This window comes from Antedon mediterranea, chromosome 3 (genome assembly GCF_964355755.1).
Source record: "Antedon mediterranea chromosome 3, ecAntMedi1.1, whole genome shotgun sequence".
NCBI classification, from domain to species: Eukaryota; Metazoa; Echinodermata; class Crinoidea; order Comatulida; family Antedonidae; genus Antedon; species Antedon mediterranea.
This window is the reverse complement of record NC_092672.1, coordinates 5,063,674-5,082,424: the sequence shown is the minus strand read 5'-3', so window position 1 is coordinate 5,082,424 and position 18,751 is coordinate 5,063,674. Positions and strand designations below refer to the sequence as shown.

The following is an 18,751-nucleotide window of genomic DNA, read 5'->3' as shown; positions in this document are numbered from 1 at the left end:
ATATTTTCAACATGGAAACATTGCAATATTATAAATTAATTGTACTGGTAAAAAAAACACTAGAAACTAGGAAGGATAGGCTTATAAATGAAACCAATATGGGGATCAGCCTAAAATTATGATGTGCCCATATATGGACCTGATGATGTCATATCACTACCATATTTGGGCACATCACTACCATATTTGGGCACATCACACCTTTTTTGTCAAACTAGTTTGATAGTGTAGACAGCAGAGCTTAAAATAAAATCATATCTTAGTCCTATCAAACTGTATGAAAAGAAATATGATGTGCCCATATATGGACCTGATGATGTCATATCACTACCATATTTGGGCACATCACTACCATATTTTGACACATCACACTTTGTTTGTCAAACTATAGTGTAGCCAGAGCAAATAGCTTTTTTTGCCTGAAATTTTCTCAAAATGTGGGGTAAACTCACACCCACAGGGCCTAATGAAAGCAGATTATTATATAATTATACTAACATTTCCCTTTTTTCAATAAAAAAATTGACCAACAAAATGTGGTTTTTAAAAACAATATCGAAAGACACTATAGCGGAAAACAACATACAATGAAAGGAAATTGCCAATGATGCATAGAAAATGTATCAAAATTGAGTGTCTAAGGTCACCAATTTACTGGGACATTATCAAATTAAAACAAATAATGTCTTTTACTTTTAGTAATAATATTATCTTGTTATTTTGAAATATAAAAAAAAAGTAAAAAACATCAGTTTTAAATTGATAACAGTCTTTCAGCTATGTTGCTGTTATAACTGTGTGGAGGCACTAACAAATGCCAACACGAAATATCCCTACTTTTTTCTCCTGTCCTATCATGCTCACGGTTTTTCCATGTTTACAAAGATAACCAAATTTTAATATGGGATGATTTCTAAAATAAAATACTAAAAAAAAAGCTCAAATTCAAGCAAAGATTCCTCTCACATAGTCGCATATCAGCATTGATATACTCTCTGCCTTTATGAAAAATACCTACAGAAACCAACCACCTTCCATTTTTCAGCTTGATATGTACTGTACGTTTGGTGCCTGTTAAAACTGGTGACAAATTTGATATGGAACCTAAACCAATAACTCAACATTTAAGGGCCCTGTGTTGTAGCCCATTAAATTAGTTATAAATAGAAATGACCACCACTACATTGCCAGGTTTCATTTTCATATTTCATGTGTGTATGACTGACAGTTGATTGTTTGTGTCATAAATTTGGAGTGAAGGCCCAACTGAGACCCTAATACTTCCATTATTGAACCAGATTTACTTTCATTGGTCAGAATTTGTCTGCCGTAGGCTACACCTTGGAACTACTGAGCCTATAGCCTCCTGGCCCAAGTGGGTGGTGAAAAACACTCATATGAAGACAATGTGAAAAATATATTTGAAGATGATATAAGATAAACAAAAACAACACTGTTTTTAGTATTCAATTAGAATAAGTTAGGCCAATGACAAAGACCAATTGAATAATTTGTAACAAAATACAAAACAACAAACTCCACAGTTGTAATATGAACAGTATTTCTAAATTGATAAACAAAACAAACATGTTTATTATTTTAAAGAAGAAGACCGAGAAGAAGTAATACTGTATGGCAAGCCCGAGAAGAAGTCATACTGTATGGCAAGCCCGAGAAGAAGTCATACTGTATGACAAGCCCCGGCCCGAGAAGAAGTCATACTGTATGACAAGCCCCGGCCCGAGAAGAAGTCATACTATATGGCAAGCCCGAGAAGAAGTCATACTGTATGGCAAGCCCGAGAAGAAGTCATACTGTATGGCAAGCCCGAGAAGAAGTCATACTGTATGGCAATTCCATGTCAGGACAATGGCAGTAAGAAAAAGCAATATAAATATTCATGTTGTCATTGCTAATATATAATGAAGAGGTGATAGCAGAAAAACCCCAACATTGTGTTTATCAACCTATGAAAGAGGACTATGAAAGAGAAATATGAAAGAGAATTATAAAATTATGAAATTACACAAAATACATTGATAATAGAGAGATATGTCTTTGTTATTTTTACAAAAGAGGAAGGACAAAAAAGCATTACATAATTATAACAAAAAAATCAATATAATTAAAACTAAGAAGGTGGTGAGAAATTAACTTACTTCGATTCGGTGCGAGGTTTGCTAGAAATAGATCCGATTCCGTGTCAGAGTTCTACAAAAAAGAAAGAAAAAAAAACTCATTTTAAATTACACTGTTTTACATCCTGTTGTTAGGTAATTCGTGGAAATGAATAATATAATCACAAGGTTACATATACATTTTTGGTAAAACAACAAACAAGTTTAGAAAATAGCAACAGTATCAATACCATTTTACCACCGTTTTACGTACTAAAAACCTAAAGTCGCCAAAATGTGGCCAAAAGTGTTAAAATCCAGAAAACAAGATAAAATATTCAAAATATAGTATGCCTGTGTCATTTGAATGAATCAACTAAAATAATCTAATCTGCTGAATAATAATTCATACACAAAAATATTAAAATCATATTTTGGAGATATCAACAATAAAGAGAAACTTGAGAAAAAATCTATTTTTACTTCAAATAATTGAAATAAACATTTTTATAATATTTAATAAATAACTAGAAAATAGAATACTTTACAACCAAAGAATACTTATTAAACTGTACATCTGTACAGGGAGAGTATACTGATATTCGAGTCAAGTGAGTGGCCGAGCGGTTAAGACAGTGGAACCGTAATTACCTAGCCATAACATTCGAAGCTCACTCACTCCATGGTTCTGGTGGTAGAACGAGTCTTCTCGGATAAGGACTATAAACCGTAGGTCCAGTGTACACATCTAGCTCGTGTGCACTTTAAAGAACCTAGTACATCTTTCGAGACGAGTAGGGGGTTACCCCGGTGTATTAGTACATCACAGCCACTGATCACCAACTGGGCCCTCTGGGAGACCAGTCTTTGACTGAAGAGGTTACCCAGTATAAATATATATTTCATTTCAATTTCAAACAAGAACATATTTAAACTGAATATTGACAAGCAAACGTCTTAAGGAAAAAAAAATGTCTATTAAAAAAAAAGTGTAGTGTACTACACTACTTGTTATACAACCTTTAGCTCTGTCTATCAAACTAGTCTGACAAAAAAAGTGTGATGTGCCCAAATACGGTAGTGATATGCCCAAATATGGTAGTGATATGATGTCATCATGTACATATATGGGCACATCATACTTTTTGTCACATAAAGTTTGATAGTGTGGACAGAGCTTTACAAATGGCAAGATGTTGCGCGGTTAAAGTATTGTTATCCTTACGTTGTGTTTTTACGTATGGAAAGCAAGCATGTTTACCATGCCATATACCTTTGTGATCAGAGTATAAATGAACAATATAGTGTACAGATTGACTCATTCAAATAGATATTGACTTCTTCATTCAGTAGTCTGATAAACAGCCTGTGGCTAGCTAACAATATAATGGATTTCACACAGTCAATCATTCTGGGCTAAATCACTAATCCGAACACGTATGTCTTTATTACTTACCAGGAGAATTACTAGTTCTTTGAAGTGTGTTTAGAAAAACGATTTTAAATTTTATACGATTCGATATATTAAAAGTATATCTAATTTAACTTTAAGCCCTTATCATTACAAAGTTTTCTACTTTTTTTTGGTGAAAACTACTCCCTCCTTCTCCCTGTAAAAATCTTGTTGTTTAATTAGCATGGGAAAAACCATTATCTAAAACCATTGAATGACTATAGTATAACAAAATATAAAATGATTTTCTTTTCATATTCATGTCCAGTATTATTACACAAATTAAAATACAATATAAAATAACCATAAAAAATTATTACACAATAATATTATTTGTTCCACTTTCTGAAATATTAATTATTATTAATAATATTATGTGTATTTTACACACAAAAAATTATAATAAATTTAGCAGTAAAAAAATGACATACAGTAATTGTAGAAATAAAACTATCAAAAAAAAATTAATAATCATGCATATCATAATCAATAGATGTATTAATAAGCTAGAATGAATATTGAATATTAAACTTTTATAGGAATTTTAAATGAAGAATTAAATATTTTTCAATGAACAATAAAAATGTATAAATACATTATAATGGCTAATTTAAAAAAGAATGAAAATGGAGAAAGTTTGTGGTGATGGAAAAGGAAGGTGATGGAAAGTTAAGGTGATGAAAAGGAAGGGGATGGAAAGGTAAGGTGATGGAAACGATGGCAGGGGAGGAGGAGGTTGTAGGTGTTTTATAGCAGATTTGTATTCTTTTATTGACTATTACTACAAACTTGTATTTTAAATTCTCTTATTGCAACAATCAAGAGCAAACATTGTTGAATTCATAATTAATGTACAGGTGCACACACGATACAAACTTTGGTAGATGTCTGTAATTGGGTCACAATCTGCAGTTAGGATTATTTCAATATTTCTCTTTGTCCCCAACACTATACTAAGCCACAAACTTAATTACTGCTATCTTTAGACCTATTGTTCAAGATGACTAGATTAGTAAGTCAATCAATATACATGTTAATGAGAAGAATAGAGTCTTAAAAACACTTGCTTTATAGCTTCCAATCACTAAAATCCTATTTTCTAAATAAACTGAAAACAATTAGGCCTAACTAAGAGAACAAATTAATACAAAGAGAACACAATGAATCCAGATGAAGATCTCTTTTCGTTAACCTCTGTTTACACGCTCTTTTCTCTATTGGAGTTAAGCTCTGTCTACACTATCAAACTTTATGTGCCAAATGCCAAAGTAAAGTCAAATTTCCAGTTTATGGACGAATAAACAATCTTGAAATGTTATCTATGAGAAGTATATCAGAGGTAAGCGGCAAGCCTACATCAGAGCATGAAAAACTTTTCTCTGTACAGTATGATCCAAATTATATCGCAGTTCAACACATACTGTGGTATAAAAGAAAGTTCACTGAGCACTCACTCCGATCCAACTCAAGATTCAGATTGGTTTAAGCATGCATGAACATGATTAACTAGTGTGTGTAAACACATCTTAAACTATGTTATTGTTAAACCATGGCTCCATTTATTTTTTGCTATAATACAAATAGCACAGACATAGACAGCAAGGACAGGTCCAGTGAACATCATAGAAAAGTGTACATTTTGATCCTAATTTTCTTGAGTCAGTAAGGGGTGAATTACTGTAGTAATAATACTACAAGGTCAAAATGTAGTGAGTCACACTATACACTCTTTTTACTAATAATTGATACAACATTGAAAACAAGTAATACAACATACACATTCTATCTACAAACCTCTCAAATTTAATTACATTTTATAACCATCAACAGTTATTTTCAAAATCAACTTCCAGTTTCTGTTTAACTATCGCTATAACAACAGACAGGAAAACACTTGTAAAAACACAAATAACTACAATTATAAATAACCTCGGACAGAAATATTTTAGATCAAAACAACTATGATTGTATAAAAATTGACAAATATTCACGATAAAAACAACCCAATCTAGTTTACAATGAATTTGTTGATGCAGAACCTTGAAAAGTACTCAGAAATACAAGAATAAATAAAAATAGAAAAGCTCAGAAAGGTAGTATTTCATGTTTTTGTGGTTTGTATTTTGTGATTTTGTTTAATGACCTTGCACTTGGCTTTTTAATCTGAGTGCATTTTTGGGGTCAAATGTACTTTATGCATGTGGCTTGCTGGATTTTTAATGCTTGCTATAAAAATGTAAGTATGTACTACTACTAGCATTATTATCTAACATCATACGTAGTATAAATGAACGTAGTACTGTAGATATAAATATAAAATGAATAGCACAATAGATTATAAATATGATCATTACTTATATAAATTTTATTATTAAAATAAAAAAGGTTAATGTTAATTAGTTTGGGTATATTGTCATTATGTCAAACTGTAAACATTTATGAATCCTCATTTTATTGGGGTCTGTTGTACTGTATTATAGTAAGAATAGATCATAAATATGATTATTACATAAAAAGGTTAATGCTAACTTATTGTTCTGAGAATTGGGTATATATTCCAACTGTAAAAATTCATGAGTATATATGAAAATTGTTATCTTCTTATTGTTTTTATTGGGGTATGTTGTACTGCATTAATAGTAGGAATAACACATGGTAAAGCTGGTGACTTGTGATTCACCAAATGCGAAGAGTTGTGAGTAAAGAAGTACAAGCCTCACTTCAAATGCAAAGAATTGTGCGTAAAGAAGAACGAGCCTCACGCCAAATGTGCAAGACTTGACAAGTATGATATGTAATACTATATGTAATTTATCTTGTTCTTTTTCTGACAGATGGGTAGAAAAACATGACAAAAATGAACATGTTTAGTCGAGTATGCTATTAAAAGCCGTTCATGGGGTTAGTACCACATTAGTCAATGCTTTTTGTTCATTCAACCTTCAACCACCATGGGCAATGATCAAGCAACAACAGCAAAGATGAATGGGCCTGGCCCCGAGGCTTTCACACTTTACAATCTGGCCTAATTGGCTGGAATTAACTGTGATCAGGGCTTGTTACAGCAGGGAGAAATTAGATCCAGGCCCCATGATCCATAACCTGAATTCCCACTGTTGATATTATAAACCCCGAGCAAATGGCTCTGCAAATAAAAGGCCAATTTGAAATATCATTTTCGTCGTCCGGGGAGCGATTAATCATCATTGGCTGATATATCTCTAGGGGAATGACAACAGACATAAATGCTGTAGGCTTTCAAAAGCTCCATAAACCATATAGCATTCATATTTTACTAGCAAAATGGTGAACTTAGACAAGTGCATGTGACCCTAGAATAATATGTTGAGATTTGATTTATGACATGCTTTGTAAGAAGTTTACCATAGCTACTCACATTCCATATGACTTGATCGTATGTGTAATTGTAATTATACCGAAAAAAATGTTTTAAATATTACCGAATCGTTACATATCAGCCTTTTATTTTACAAATTAATAAATATTAATTATAATTATATAATATCAAGATTTTTTAATTTAGGCTAGCATTAATAAATTTAAAATGTTTGTTCTAATAATAACCTATAAAAATATTTCTAAATTTGCATTTTAAATAGATACAAAAAAAACCTAATACAGTAATTTAAAAATATATAAATTTTACATAATAATTGTTAACATTAAATAACAATAGGTTATTATCATTGTATGCACTACATGAATATAATATTAAAACCAGACAATCACTTGAATACATTTGTGATTTAATGTATGGTATTAGTTAATGCAAATTGATCCAAATAAAATGAGAACAGAGAACTACTCAACAGAAATGAAAATATGAGTTCCATCCATATATACATATTTATAGCTTATCAGCTTATTCTAATACTTGTAGTATCATGTATAGAGACAATAAACATCATGCAGTATCATGTCTGCTGACTACAAAAAGGCCATAACATAGCCTATTATAGCACCTAACTCCTAAAAATTAATTTACAGAACCTAACTTATTTGCTCTAAATCTCTATACTAAACTACTACAGTATCCCATGGGATAAAGATTACTGTAAGAAGACAAGATACTGCAGGATGTTCATTGTCGTTAGACATGATACCGCTCGTATATCAGTTAGTAGTTAGTAGTATTTTTCTATGTTACATATTAAAACTATAAATACAGACAATTTTTTTCTTCTTGTCAATATAAAAAAAAAACATACAAATACTACTTACATCAATTTTATATATTAAATTCCAATTATAAAAGGAAAAGCGATTCCAAAAGTAATAATATGTCCATTATTAGAGTATTATCCAAAGAGGTAATTTATCAAGCTTGCTTAGAACACGTTCACCTTCAACTAAATGACATTCTCAACAACAAACAATTCAACTTGGATAATAATAAACATCGCCCTCTACAGCCCAAACACAATAGCCTATTCATACCATCTGTTTGTAGTATAACAATAGCTACGGTATTAATACTTAAGTAGCCGGTCGATTTCTATTTTATTTCTAGCTTATTATGGTTATAAATTTGTTGGCCTATTTTTAAGTCGTTAGAAGCATGTGTTTCTTTGTGTGGAGTAGTAGTATTGACTTGTGTTATAAGCGGCCGTCAGACACGTGAATCTCAGCGCATCTTCCTGTTTGGCTTATCCAGCTTGTCCTTGTCGTGATTATCAGCTTAGTACAATTAGTAGCCACTTTCGTCCTAATTCCACAACGTGATTGTCGAGCCAATTTTTCGACGCGGCCAGCTTAGCAAAGGTTGAGGCCTCACTTTTTCACCCGTCGGTGCTCTACTTTCGCGATCATTCAGGTTACCTAACATTACCTTCGTTGCGAATGTTAATGTCGGCTGCTGCAAATAACAGGTTATGCCCTTGGATAGCTAGCTTTCCACAATATCGCAATCAATTAAGAGAGATTACAAACGACATCTCTTCATGATAAATTTGTAATTGTAAACTCGGTTACGGCAGGGCTGGATAATTTAAGCTCATGTATGGAGATTATATGATTAATTTGATCCCCTCAAACCTGGCCAGGGATTACACACTGTTTTGAAGCAAATATAGATACAAATACACGCATATTTTCTTATCACACATTTCAAAATTATACAGTAAGTTTACTGATAATTAAATTATATTATTATCTGACTAATAATAAATATCAAACATAATTCAAATTCTTTTATGTATCTTTTGTCCAATTCTTTGTCAAACGTTCACATTTCCTTAGTACGATAACAGGTCAACTGTTATGAGGTCAGAAGGTGAGAAATATCAAGGCCAGGTTAACTATTAGTATTATGCCAATACTAGAAAACCTTTCGCTGTTTCACCATAATTTAAAATTTACTACGAAAACTACATTTATTTTGTAGAAAAATTTCATTGGATTTCAATTTTACCACTTTCAAAACAATATTCAAACGTTTTTTTGTTAATTTAACGTTGATTATTTTCTACATTTATTTCGCTTAATTTCAAATTTTTAAATCAAAATTTAATTAATCAATATACCTTTATATTTATATTTATACTTCATTACGATACAGCATTTGTCTTTAACATGTACTGTATGCAATAAATAAATGCTATATTTATTTAGCAATCTTTTTTGGGTACGGTATTACTTTTTTTTTATTAATTTGCAGTAACTACCTCATGAATCTACTTTGAAACCAACTAAAATCATATGTTACTGCAGTAAAAACTGTAGTTACTGCAGTAAAAAATGTAGTTACTACAGTAACTGCAGTAGAGTAATTTTGACATGATCCATAACAATTCATAAAAACTAGACAACTACAGTAACTTGTTGACATGATAGACAGGATAGGGTTAATCAGTCAAAATTGGTTCCTAATTTGGGGTGACATTAGACAACTTTGATGCAAACCTCAAACATCACAAACTTTTAATAATATTAGCAATAAAATAACAAGGTTATTTTAACAGGTGCCTAGTGAACATTCTAATTCAAAGTACAACAACATCAATCATTCAGTTTTGTTCACATTCATAATTTAAAACATACAATCTAGAACGTCCAACATACAGTACCAATTTTACTGAATCAACAAATTATCCCATATTTTCTGTTTTATACGTACAGTAGAGAGAGAGAGAGAGAGTAATGATTTTATTACCGTACATAAAGTCCATTATAAAAGTTGGGGACAGAATCATAACCTCCCAAATAATAAAAATCAAAAAGTGGTTAAAACAAAAATTCTTCAAAACTACAATCAAATAACAAACAAAATGAAAGAAAGGAACATGAAAATATTTGAAAATGAATGTGAACATGCAATGAAAGAATATGAACATACAATGAAAGAATATGAACATTATGCAATGAAAGAATATGAACATACAATGAAAGAATATGAACATTATGCAATGAAAGAATATGAACATACAATGAAAGAATATGAACATTATGCAATGAAAGAATATGAACATATGCAATGAAAGAATATGAACATATGCAATGAAAGAATATGAACATACAATGAAAGAATATAAACATTATGCAATGAAAGAATATGAACATACAATGAAAGAATATGAACATTATGCAATGAAAGAATATGAACATACAATGAAAGAATATGAACATTATGCAATGAAAGAATATGAACATATGCAATGAAAGAATATGAACATACAATGAGAGAATATGAACATACAATGAGAGAATATGAACATACAATGAAAGAATATGAACATTATGCAATGAAAGAATATGAACATACAATGAGAGAATATGAACATACAATGAGAGAATTTGAACATACAATGAAAGAATATGAACATTATGCAATGAAAGAATACGAACATACAATGAGAGAATATGAACATACAATGAGAGAATATGAACATACACTGAAAGTATATGAACATTATGCAATGAAAGAAATTAAACATTATGCAAATTATATTTATATTTTAACAATCGCCAAGATTTTAATAAATTCTAAATAGCTAAATTTAGACATAGGAAATTGATGGAAAGTATGAGATCAACTACTGCTGTTTTCAAGATGCCTATGGCAATTATATCTGATTCCTATTATAAACATCTACCACATAATTCAATCTGTTTGTCACCGAAAATTTGTAGAAAATTTAGTCAATATTATCAACAAATTTACATACAAAGCAAATGTACAAACATCAGTATGATTGTCATTTAACGTAATAATATTTTAGCAGTTATGTAAACATAACAAAAATTAAAATCAAAAATTTTATAGTTTATAATTTCCAAATATTTATATTTCTTTCCTTTTTAGTAAACATTCAAAACATCTAACTAAAGTAAAAGAGGCTATGTAAACATGGTGTTTTATGAGAAGGAATGTACATAGGCCTATATTGTGAAAATTTTCCCTTCGAAATATGCATTATTATAAATATTGTTAGTTATGAAACCATATTGTGAAATGTATTACAAATATTACTTGAAAAACACCACACCCAAAGTAAGCAACAAAGAAGATTAACAGAGTAAATTGAGCTATCTATAAACATGTATATCTCACTTCTTATTAATTAGGACCAATTAAATTGACAATTAAATAATAAATCAATCAATTAAGTAATTACTAAAACTACACTCAACCGTTTCCTATATCCTTTTCATGACATCTTTTTTGTGATTTAATTTCCATTTTGTTTCTTAATCTCATTAAATCAATTTGTCTACATAAATAAAAGTTTAGTAAATTTGATGACAGTTTATTTTACACGCATTGCATCTAAAATTATTCCAGTCATTAGCCATAGTCACATGCCCCATAAAACGTCCCTTGAATAGAGCCAGTAGTCACATGCCCCATAAAACGTCCCTTGAATAGAGCCAGTAGTCACATGCTCCATAAAACGTCCCTTGAATAGGGGTGTCCCAGAGCTTCTACTGTATCCTATCTTGAAAATTATAGGTCGCAAAAATTTAATCCAGCGAAAATAAACGTACATGTGCAAATACACATAAACATTGATGTGTAAAAATACAGGTCATTTAAATAAGTGAATTATGTATCCATCAACAAGCATACACATGACAAATGCTGTGTAATTAGAAAACCCTCTAGCTGTAGAGCCTACAAATTAGCTGCAATATTCTGTAATTCAAAATGTCTTAAAGTATTCTTTATTTGCAGTTTGAAACACAATTACTACAGTATATACGACAGAGTTTAATCCTATTCTCGAATAAATTCAATTCAATATCATCCATATTAATAAACTTATAAACAGAAAAATCGTAAACTCTAAAACAAGTATATAGAATGTCTCTCCATCTACAATACATTTTGGAGTTATTTTAAAATCCCACCCTACAAAATTTAGGTTAGATTCGACATAGAACTTTCTTAAATCCATTGTTAATCAATCTGTGCATAGAACCATAGAGGTATAATACACCATTAAAGAACGAAGGTCTATTGCATGTGAACACAGTTATAACTATATTTGCATTTATTTTGTTCTGAATGACAGTAAACAAAAATCACAGTTCCTTTTTCTTATTTCAGTGATTTTTCAGGTTGAGTATCTTCATATAACATTTTCTAAATGTTGAAAATAACCATTGGAACAGGTGGTGGAAGAAGACAGTTAACACTACCAAATTAACTAGGTTAAGGTTATCCTAACTGGGTTGCCTTTGGGCTCACTTATAATTTTCCCTGTCTTGTATTTTTCAATTTTTTAAAAGGAATGTTATTAAACATGAGTGATGCATTCAACCAGGGAGGTATTTGAGTATACTGGGAGTCAAAGTGCCAATCATACCATGCTTGAGCGATTCTAGACTTACCCATGCGTTTGTGTGCATAGCTATTTCTATACCCCATCATGGGAAAAATATTATACACTGTCATTAACAAATTTAGTACTTCGACATAAAAAAAAAAATAGGTGCATATGGCGCCCTATTTATTTGGAAAGTTTATAAATGATTTCCCAGTAGGATTGTTGAAGTGTATACCAAGAGCATATTTGTTCAAACATCACATGTTTTTTATCCAGTCATCAGTAAACAACAAAAAGGAGACGAAAACACCATTTTGTTATTCAACGCCAGCATAAGTCTCTCAAAATTACCCATGGCCTCTATATCAATAGAAACGGATTAAGTGGGATTAACATGGATTAGGAAGGTATAAAAAGCTATTATATAAACCATGGCATATTTACACCGCCGTTAAGACCCTTTCAGTACAACCCACTTGACGATAATCTGGTGATACTAGAAGGACAATTGATAAGTGATCGTGCTAACTAGCAGTTAATTCTACAAAAACCAAACAGATCCTTCAAGGTTTAACAGGAAATGCGTATTGTTCTGATATAACTGTAATACCATTTACTACGCCCTACATAGCATGGGAACGTGCACGAGAAAAAAAGTACAATTAGGTCTACTGTACTGGTTTTCAACAATCAAAAGAACGTAGAAATCGATAATAATAATAAAAAATAAATAAATAAAAGAAAATGCTTGTTTGTATGAAAATAAAAATTCAGATTTTGGGACTGACAAACAGACTGACAGAAAATAAATCTATAAACAAACACATAACTACGCAGCATAAAGCTGACATATGAGAATGTAATGTATTATACAGAGAAGTATTGAATTCAATTGGAACCCCTTTGGGAACATACTGACAAACATTAACATTATTATCGCTACATTACAGTCGCTTTACAAGGTCATAGGTCACGTCAGTCATCATAAGGCAATTTACGGTGAATAAATCTGCCACCGAATAATATGCTATGACCATCTAACATGGATGTCATAGATTTTTACAAAAATTATAATCTAAAGAAAAAAAAGCATTGATGATCCAGCCTTATAATTTGTAATCTGGAAATGCAAAAACTTAACGATTTTTATTGTAAAGCAAATAAAATTTAATTTCTCCACGTTTCTCGAAATGGAATGTTCAGCAAATATAGAATTTTATATGTGTAATTTTATATTGAAACCAATTTTGAATTTTTCCTCAATTTAATATTTGGTCGTTTTTTTTTTCTTCATTTTATGATTACTAAAACAAAACTATAAAATCTTATATTATATTTTATATTATATATATTTAAAATTTAATAAAAAAAAACCACTTTTTATTCATAATTAAAATGAATCCTTCTAGTTCAATATGTATGCAAATTATTTATATTCACTATTCCCTGTCAATCACTTTTATAGAAATTTATAATAAAATTTCTGATATTTTTTTGTCAGGGTCATAAGTTTAAATTTCACAAGATAAATTTCTTTGGGAAAATGAAATTTATTCAAATTACACCTCCTATAGAGCATAAATTACACCTCCTATAGAGCATAAATTACACCTATAGATATTTCATAATCCAATTTCCGATTAATCATGATAAATTGCAAATATTTAAATAATCATTTTTTTTAAACCCAGGAGCATAACATTGATATTTTTACCCAGAAGCATAAAAGGCCATCTTTATACCCAGGAGAATAAATGGCCATCTTTACCCATAAGTACAAATGACCATATTCATTGCCATGTAATTGATTTATCTAGAAAATAATTTGTTATCTTGGTTTATTAACAATGTAGCAGAACCACATTAAGGCAATATCTACAAGACTGAGCAAACAAGTGACCCTTTTATAGAGGTGAACAGATATCGAGTGTAGTGTAAAACACTGCATTACATAGGAAAAGTGTCCCTTTAATAGGGGTTTTTCCTGAATAAAGTGTCCTTTTAATAGGGTTTTCCTCTGAATAAAGTGTCCCTTTAATACTATAGGGGTTTCCTCTAAATAAAGTGTCCCTTTAATAGAGGTTCCCCTTAATAAAGTGTCCCTTTAATAGAGGTTCCCCTTAATAAAGTGTCCCTTTAATAGGGTTTACCACTGAATAAAGTGTCCTTTTAATAGGGTTTTCCTCTGAATAAAGTGTCCCTTTAATACTATAGGGGTTTCCTCTAAATAAAGTGTCCCTTTAATAGAGGTTCCCCTTAATAAAGTGTCCCTTTAATAGGGGTTCCCCTTAATAAAGTGTCCCTTTAATAGGGATTACCACTGAATAAAGTGTCCTAAAAAGGGATTCTACTACAGTATAATATATAATTTAACAATACTATGATGACTATGTATGTACGCACACATTGAATCCTCTGCTAAATGTGCATCCTTATAATGACCTTTATAAATGTTAAAAATTATTCAAACTAAGAGGTTACATTTCAGGATTTAAAACATTAAAACAGAAGTTATTATAATATTATTAAATACGATGGCAATGTAAGAAAGAAATCTATAAAAATTAAAAGCATTCATAAAAAGAACAAGTTTTATTGAAGTTTTAAATGGATATAACTTTTTCTTTTTAATATAATCTGTGGATGTTAAAACCAGAAATTGATATTTCTATAATTCCAAAGGATATGTTTTATACATACATTGCATAGTTGTCATTAATTTCAATCTTAGAATTGGGACTTGAATGTCTGCAGGCATAAACAGGGTCAGAGTAAAGCAAAGTAGTTCAGTAATTGACATGAACTTGAATTTAGGTCAGAAAGAAACAAGATTAAATTGTTAATTATTTTAAAATCATAAACGTAAGTAGGCCTGCACTTAAAAAGAATTAACACTTTTTGTAGGCCTACATATTTTATTTAAATTGTAATTATTAAATAAATGTATATGATTTAATAAATAATATGCATTACGTTAAAAAAATCAAATAAAAATTGTCAACAAATCTAGAAATTATATCATATTTAAACATTAATAAATTATTGAGTTCATTAATAATAAATCACATTAAATATTATAATTACTTCTTTAATGTTGTAATGCATTTGCCTAATCACATAAAATGTATATAATTATGATTTTATATGTGAGAGAAAAATGAAAAAATTAGTCAAAGAGATTATAGCAATACTCGTAAACAATTTCACAATAAATACTTAGAATTGGCTTCATACTAACACCTACTCAGTAGCAGTGAAATATATTCAATTCAAAGTGGAAGAGGGAGGCGTAACAGCCCTTAAAAGATGACTACGTCAATCTGGATAAGATTGAGGTCTCTCTATCATATGGCGTCGTTAATCCTCCGTCGTAAATCCCGGATTAGGGTTTCAAATGAGTACAGAGAGAACATCGCCGAGTTAAGTTCAGTGACGAGTATGTTCAAACTGTTTACCACTTCCTAATATAATAAGCGTGAAAGTTTAAGATTTTTCAAGAGCCCTAGATAGATAATGCTAACTAAGCCGAACTTAAGCTCATTCGTCCGCGTTAAAACGTCTTAAGATGCTGTCGAGAGAGTCGGTGACAAGTTTTCAATCCGAGCCAAGTGGTTGGTATTAGTAAGCAGACGTTTCAATGCTAACAACTTTATATATGTTTCCTTTCGCTCTCACACAAACACACTAAGAACTCAAGCTATTATCAGAGTAGGCCTAGATTTAATATTATTTAATTCTTAGAGTTATAAATAGATATATATTGTTCCATGTTGACTAAAAATTAAATTATAAGAGATCATCTTTTGACACATCATAATTGTTTTTACCTTAAAGTGTCATGATTTATGATATAAAAATAAATAAATTTAATTTAATATAGATTTATTCATAAATAGTTTGGCAAGGATATTACATATTTCAGATGAGTTTGATATGAAGAAAAAAAAAACACTTTTGAAAATTGTTAATAATTTAAATCAATAAAAAAATATATATATCTTAATAACAGGTTCAAAATGGAATAATAAAAGCAATTAAAAATAAATAAAAACCAAAAATATATACAAGTTTTATTAAGCCATATGTCATAGATGATTAACCTATACTACTAAAATAAAAATTGTATTACTGAAGATAAATAGAAAAAGAAATAACACAGAATTGCAAGGATATGAAAATATTCAATATTCACAAACATCCGATGTTAACAAACGAAAAACTGATGAAATTTGATGGTTAATCAATTACTAATGAATCAAGTAATCACACAGGACATTCACTAATAAATCTTAATTAATGACATGTAAAATGTGATCTCAGGACATGCAAACAAACTGTAAATTAATATTACAAAATTCTACTTGAATTATGAATAACTATTATAAATAGATGAAGCCTACACAATGTAATATACTAAGCCATTGTAGCCTATAAAACAGTAATTAATATTAGACAGCATACAGTATTACAAAAAGCACTTGAGACTAGAGTATATTAACAATTGTTTAGATGAAATTAAACTAAACAACAACATGTAATAATACTAATATTTTAATTATGTTTTCATTATAACTACTGTATTAGGTTAGGCTGGGAAGCTGGTATGGTTGTTTAGGTGTATTTAAATTTTAATAAGCATTATTTATACATTTTTTAGAGAACTATTCAAATAATCGACAAAATTCACAATGAGAGTAAGAAGAAAATAGTATTGTGTACTTACACATAAATGTGTGGATGAACATATTTTAAAAACACTGCAATTATAGTAATTTATTCCACAATATATGTCAAGGCATTAGTAGTATTGGCAATACGAGCAAAACATTAATCGGTTATCGGTTCATTCCGTAAATGTATTCCTTAAAGCAATTACAGCATTTACAAATGATCAGTAAAAACATTTCCAAAGAGACAACAGGAAAAAAGAAAAAACAAACATCCACGCTAAAATGATAACACAACGAGCATTATAAAGCTATTCCTAGCTGTGAGAAAGAAAAACAACAGCTTGCTTCGTATCCAACATGAGTAATAAAACGGTCATCCAACATTAATACCATCCGGTGGAGAAACTAAAGGAGAACACACAGACTAATAGTCGAATGACGAGCTATAACAACACCAATCTGTAGCTGTTGGTTTATAGCGGTCTGGCATTGTAAGCCTAGTAAAGGTGTTATTCACCATGTGCTTATAGTCTGGATTACACTCAGCCTTCGACTAGTCCCGCGGGACGACTTTTCATTACAACCATGATCTCCAGTTAATTCCTCCAGAAATTTTTCCATTAAATGGCGGATTTATGTGTAGAGTTTCTCTTAAGCCGCAAATTCCTCTGAGCTAATACCTACGAATGACAGAAATCCCCTGGATTTCTGTGTGCTTTACAAATTTTGGGATGCAAATTCCGCAAATAATATTGACATGCTCATAGGTCAAAAGTCATTAAGTCCCAATATTTGACCTGTTTATTCTATATTTAAATAGGCAAAACATTTTATTTTCATAGTATAATATTCCAGTTTAATATCCCACTGTACTATAGAAATAATACCATTTATTATATTGTCATTGCATATGATTACTTCTGACATTTAGAATTTAATGATAAATAAGACTGCAAAATCAATGAAATTTAAATATTAAAACATAAACAACTCAACATGCTCTGTCTGTTAACCTAAATATTTAATATTTAGTAATATTTTCCCCTAAATTGAAGTAGAAAAAATAAATAAATAATGTTCAAGAAAAATTTGTAAATAAATTATGTTGAATAAAACATAATTTAATAAATGATGTATATGTTTTGAATATGAGTAACATAATCAACTTCTAACTTTCAATTTTATTGAGCTTAATGATAACCAAACATAATGACTTTGCTAAATTAAATTTAATTATAATTTCAAGTAGTGAATGTAATTTTTTAAGCATACTTTAATTGTATGTCCCACTTGCTTGCATGATTTGTTTCACATATGGGTCAGTTTATACACATATTCAACCAATCAGCGAGGTGACAGTACAAGGGTTTTACATTTTATATATATTATTAAAATGATTTCGATCATTATAATGTGAGAATCGTTATGTCATTTTAAGCTGTACAGAGCTTTATTTTTCTGTTTTAATATGGGTCAGCTAATCACAGCTCAAATTATAAGATATAATGTTTATATTTTAAAAGTACTATAATTAGTTATTAAACCATTTATTTATATCTTGTAATTTTTACTATAACCAAAATGTACTAAGGTGATTGCATCATTCATTAGTTATTCAACTATAATTTAGCTAATCTCAGAATAAGGATCTTTACATTTTAAACGCATTAATATTATCATTGAATCTATTATAAATATTTATTTAGCAAAACATATTATCCTTTA

At 30.0% G+C, this 18,751-nt stretch overlaps 1 protein-coding gene across 4 annotated transcripts in view; it reads right to left on the bottom strand.

Moving 5' to 3' along the window:
* Window positions 1-18,751, bottom strand: part of LOC140044633 (autism susceptibility gene 2 protein-like) — a 141,946-nt gene that overhangs the window by 21,932 nt on the left and 101,263 nt on the right. For all 4 annotated transcript variants that reach the window (XM_072089226.1, XM_072089227.1, XM_072089229.1 and 1 more), the window contains one exon: window positions 2,160-2,211. In XM_072089226.1, the coding sequence (XP_071945327.1) occupies window positions 2,160-2,211 (52 nt within the window). The remainder of the gene's footprint in view (window positions 1-2,159; window positions 2,212-18,751) is intronic.